Source organism: Arachis ipaensis, chromosome B02 (genome assembly GCF_000816755.2).
Source record: "Arachis ipaensis cultivar K30076 chromosome B02, Araip1.1, whole genome shotgun sequence".
Lineage (NCBI taxonomy): Eukaryota > Viridiplantae > Streptophyta > Magnoliopsida > Fabales > Fabaceae > Arachis > Arachis ipaensis.
This window is the reverse complement of record NC_029786.2, coordinates 107,032,034-107,037,286: the sequence shown is the minus strand read 5'-3', so window position 1 is coordinate 107,037,286 and position 5,253 is coordinate 107,032,034. Positions and strand designations below refer to the sequence as shown.

At 35.1% G+C, this 5,253-nt stretch overlaps 1 protein-coding gene across 2 annotated transcripts; it reads right to left on the bottom strand.

Annotated features, from left to right (window-relative positions):
* LOC107626355 (phosphoribosylamine--glycine ligase) lies at positions 1,241-5,020 on the bottom strand. Of its 2 annotated transcripts, none has more exons than XM_016329224.2 (5): positions 4,781-5,020; positions 4,213-4,497; positions 2,800-3,173; positions 2,060-2,590; positions 1,241-1,918 (listed from the first exon to the last, which is right to left on the bottom strand). In XM_016329224.2, exons 2-5 carry the CDS (start codon positions 4,475-4,477, stop codon positions 1,502-1,504), a joined length of 1,587 nt encoding a protein of 528 aa, XP_016184710.1. In that variant the 5' UTR covers positions 4,478-4,497; positions 4,781-5,020; the 3' UTR covers positions 1,241-1,501. The 2 variants fall into 2 exon arrangements, with proteins under 2 accessions (XP_016184710.1, XP_020972346.1); XM_021116687.1 differs by having other exon boundaries at positions 2,800-3,170.

The following is a 5,253-nucleotide window of genomic DNA, read 5'->3' as shown; positions in this document are numbered from 1 at the left end:
TAAAATATTATCTACATGCATGATTCTGATTAAATGACCATATAAAATTCGATTTCTTTTCCCAAAAGAAAAAGAAGAGAAGAAAAACATAACAAGGCATGTGCTCAGTTGCCATAGTTGTCTTTTTCATGCATGTTACAAAGGCAGTGATCTTCATTTTGATCCAAAGAGAGATTGTGTTCAGAACCGCCCCTCACAGCAATCGACAAAGAAATAGAAATGGGCCCGGCCCAAAACGGCCCGACAATTACTTTTTTTCGTGTCATTATTTTGCCATTGTTTGTTTGTCGTTTATCTATTTATTATTTCATCACATGTTAAAAGCACACTGGTTTAACAAGGATTTTTTTTTTAAATAAATTTCATATTTCCATAAAATCCTATTTAACAACAATACATTATTTACAATAGCAATAACTGCACATAAATTTTATTTACAATAGTATTTTGTTTCCTTTTAATCCTTTAGAACATGGGATAATTTCACACGTTTTATTGATATGCGAGATAAATCGATGATATAAAATTGAATAAGTTATGGGAAAATTTACAAGTATACTAAAAATATTAGTGTTTCAATTATTTTAACCATTAATTTCAGTTATGTATATGTTTTATTGTTGAAATCAACTGCTAAAGCACCAGTATTGCTAGTATACTTGAAACTCTCCTAAGTTATGAATTTGTGCTAATTCTCTTTGGTTGAAAGAAAGTGTCCAAAAACATGAAATTAGCACTAGATCAGTTTTACCATATTTGACATATATTACTTTTTATAAATTTTTTGAATCTAGTTTATGTTTATGAAAATAATTGTAGGTAAGGTTGTATGAATTGATATAAATGAATTATAAACTCCAAGTATATATCTGATGTCAATTTTGAATTGATATTTTTTTTTGGTATTAATTTGAATCTATGATTTAAAATTATAATTCATGGAGAAAACGTTCGAATAAACTCAGACTTATCGATTTTTTAAACATGTCGGTCTCATCTAGTCCTAAATTTAGGCCATATTATATAGAAAAGACTCATTTGAGCCAGAACTCAGCTAGGTCCAGCCCATTTCCACACTCCTCAGAAAGGATGGTTCATTGAGAGTTTGAAACCCCACAAAAAAAAAAAAAAAAAAAAACGAAAAAAAAAAAAACCAGAGGAGCCTGCTGAAGATGAGGCCATTATGGCTCGCCTTTAGGTGACCTCCTCAGGATAGCGTCGTTTAAAGTAACGTTGTATGTGTGACAAAAAGAACCATACTCTTGGGGGACGAGCAATAAACGATGGAAATGGGGAATAGTTTCTTCTTATGCGGTTCCCCATTCACCCCCAAATGGTTTATGCTGTAACCACATTACCTAATCTTGTTATACAAAAATAAATTACAAAATTCATCAAATGAGGAGAATTCCTCATTACTTGGAGGAATTGAGGAAATCTCATGCGCTTGTACCTTATTGACAGTTATTGATCAGTGCCTAAATATGACTCTTCCAATAGTTCAACCTTTAGTAGCATATTGTTTTTTAGGAAGGGCTCTCCAACCAATATCCCGGCGATAGAAGCCCCCTGGCCAGTTAATCTCGTCGATGGCTCGATAGGCTCGATCACATGCTTCTTCAAGACTGTCTCCCTTGGCTGTTACACCAAGAACACGCCCACCAGTTGCAATGAATCTTCCCTCAGAGTCAAAAGCAGTTCCTGCATGGAATATCTTTATGCCAGGGGCAGCATGCTCGGCTTGTTCGACGTTTTTAATCAAAGTTCCCTTCTCGTATTTCCCGGGATATCCCTTACTTGCCATTACCACTACCATGGCCGATCCAGGTGACCAGTTCAGAGATACCCCACTGAGCTCTCCTTTGCAAGCCGCAAGCAGGACTTGTACCAGATCAGACTCCAACCGAACCATGAGAACCTGTTTAAAATTCCCAAAGGGAAAATGAAATACATCAATTAACAACACAGCCTCAATATTAGTAACATAAATATAGCATTATGTGAATATCTATGATCATCATGTTGTGTTGCAAACAAGCATCTCAAGACTTTAACTGACCTGGCACTCTGGATCACCGAATCGCACATTATACTCGATTAACTTAGGCATGCCGGATTTCTTCTCAATCATAAGACCAGCATACAAAACACCAACAAACTTGCAACCTTCTGCTGACATTCCTTTCACTGTCGGGGTGATAATATGATCCATTACTATTGACTGAAGTTCCTTGGTTAATATTGGAGCTGGAGAGTACGCACCCATGCCGCCAGTATTAGGCCCCGTATCACCATCACCAACTCGTTTATGGTCCTGAGCGGATTCAAGGGGAATTGCATTTTCTCCATCAACCAATGCGAAAAATGATACTTCTTCTCCCTCTAGATACTCCTCAACAATGACCTTACAACCTGCAGAACCAAAATCACCCTTTACCAGCATTGAATCTACAGCTTCATATGCCTCTTCCAGTGACATGGCAACAGTAACTCCTTTTCCAGCAGCCAGTCCATCTGCTTTGATAACAATTGGAGCTCCTTGTTCTTGAATATATTGTTTTGCAACGGATGGGTCTGTAAATGTTTTGTACTGCATTAATTAATCCAGTATTAATAAGAAATTACACATCCAAAAACCAACAGAATACGGGTTTAAGTAATCCTCTTAGAATTAGAATGTTACGAGATTCAATGAGACTACTTATTAGAAACAATGCATGAAAAAATCATGCACAAAGAAGCAGAAATATTCCAATAGAATCAGGATCAATTACTGATCTGATCAATGAGAAAACAGACCTTAGCAGTTGGAATATCATATTTGTCACACAAATGCTTCATGAAATTCTTAGAACCTTCCAAGGCTGCAGCCTCCGCAGATGGGCCAAATGTTGGGATTCCTGCCTTAACTAATTCATTTACAAGACCTGCAACAAGTGGAGCCTCGGGTCCCACAACAACTAGTCCCACCCCCTGTTTGCGACAAAATGAGATTACTGCTGCTGCATCATTGACATTGAGGTCTGTAATGCAAGTGGCATTTCCAGAGCTGGAAATTCCTGCATTGCCGGGGGCACAAAATACAGCATCACAGGATGGTGATCGTTGCAAGGCATAGCAAAGTGCGTGTTCGCGTCCTCCTCCACCAATTACAAGAACAATCACCTTTTCTTCTTTTGCATAAGCAAATTAAAAATATAAATAAACATCAGTTAAAAAAAGTGAGCAAACATGCTAAAATAAAGACAATGTCACAGAATTGAAAAGTTTGACTCCGTCAATCACTAATTTAATTATCATCAACCGTTCTCTGCCACAACTAAAAAGCAATATTAATGTCTGCTTATAATAATCTTGAAGCTTAAACTAGACATTGCAAATAAGACAATGAAATGAAGAATAAAATTACGCTTCAACATGCTCTAATTAAGATAGAAAGAATCCAACACTGGATATATGCAATGAATCTCAATATCAATCTAAGATAGTTTCTATTTCCCACGTTCAAAGTTTGAGTTTTCTAAGTCTCCAAACGAAGTCCCCATTATGCGTATTGTCATGTTTCATGTTATCGAGTTTTGACTATGAATAATCCGCAGATATTCTAAGATGTTAAGGATCCAAGTATGTTAAAATTACAAATATTCTTCTTTTGCATAAGCAAATTAAAATTACACATAAAAATCAGTAAAAAGAAAATAAAGTGAGCAAACATGTGAAAATAAACAGTCACAGAATTGAAAAGTTTGAATTCATCAATCCATTTATCAGAGACAAAAGCTCCTATATTATCATCAGCTAATCAATTACTTAAAAGCTTTCATTTCTATTTATCTACATATCTGCACAAGTTCATTATGAATAAACATAAAGCATTTCAAGGAAGTTCTAGCTGAGATTTCACTCCATCTCCATGCAATGCAACTGTATTGGTTTTATAACATGGATTCTCCCCCAAAAAACGAAAGAATGCAAAGCATAAAAATGGTTGGACTGGTAGATGAAATTAGTGTATTTGTTTCACCTTATTTTACCAGAAATCATATATATTTTATTTGAAAAGAATCGGTTTTTTGGTTTTTCAATTATTCAGAATATTTGAGTTGCAATTTGTCAAAATAATTTTTCTCACGTTACATGCTACTAAATGATAATTAAAAAAAAGGGGGGAAATTTATAATTAAAAAGATAAAGAGTAAGTGCAGTACTTACGAGAACTATTGTTCGTGTCAACCCCAACAGAACCTGATGACTCTGAATTCCGAGCAGAGCATTTGAAAACACTGTGGAATGGACTTGAGGCACTAACACTAACATTGGAGCTCCTCAAATTCAAGTTCTGAATGAAGAGAGAAGTAGAAGAAGACTTGTGCAAAACACAGTGTTGGACTCTAAAATGAAATGGGTTGGAATTTCCAACATGAGAGCGTCCATGAAGGTTGAAAGAAGCTCCAACATTGAAGGTGGCACAAGACATTGTTGCAACTCACTAATCCCCTATGAACAAAAATTCAAGCACTTATTATGGTTTGAAAGAAATTAGCATCAAAATAAATCAAAGAGCAACGAGGCTTAGAAATTAAGATTATAATATTAGGCACACAATTCGTTCAGGCATTTCATCAAACAGGTCGTGTGCTTCATAACACAAACAAGTGAAAGTATTGGGTATTTTATTTTAAACAAAAATTATGATAATACGGCGATAAATAAACAAACAAAAAGAAAGAAAGATAATATTTTTACTATATTAACAAGTAAACGGGAAAAAAAATTGAACCTGAGAAGAGTGCTGGATTGAGTTGTGAGTGTAAGTGATGTGTGATGGTGGCAGCTGAAGGATTTAACGCGGTGGTGGCTGTTACTGATGGAGAGTAAGGCGGCGAGGAGACAGTGACGGCGGCCAACGGCTGCTGAAGAGTGAAGAGTGGTGGCGGCGGCGGAGTATGTGAGTGGCGGAGATAGGAGAAGCCGTGAAGTGGCTGCTTCTTGTATGCGCTCTCATTCCTTTTTGTTTTTAAAATCATCAGACTTTTTATAAAATAAATAAATATAATATTTACAACTAATTAATTTATGGGACAACTTAAAAAACAAAGTGTTTTACATTATTATTTGAATAGGTTGTTTAACAGTAAAATATTTGAATTTATTTTTAATCCAATCTGTTTTAAATCATTAATTTAGATTCAATTTATATCTCATTAAAATTTTAAATATTATATAATTTTTTAGTTATTAATTTTTTTATAG

Excerpts from the sequence above, each read along its gene's own strand:
- LOC107626355 (XM_016329224.2), bottom strand. The coding sequence starts at position 4,477 with ATGTCTTGTGCCACCTTCAATGTTGGAGCTTCTTTCAACCTTCATGGA. Across the intron at positions 3,174-4,212 it reads TGACACGAACAATAGTTCTC|AAGAAAAGGTGATTGTTCTT; the intron begins GTAAGTACTGCA and ends CTTATGCAAAAG. Across the intron at positions 2,591-2,799 it reads ATGATATTCCAACTGCTAAG|TACAAAACATTTACAGACCC; the intron begins GTCTGTTTTCTC and ends TAATTAATGCAG.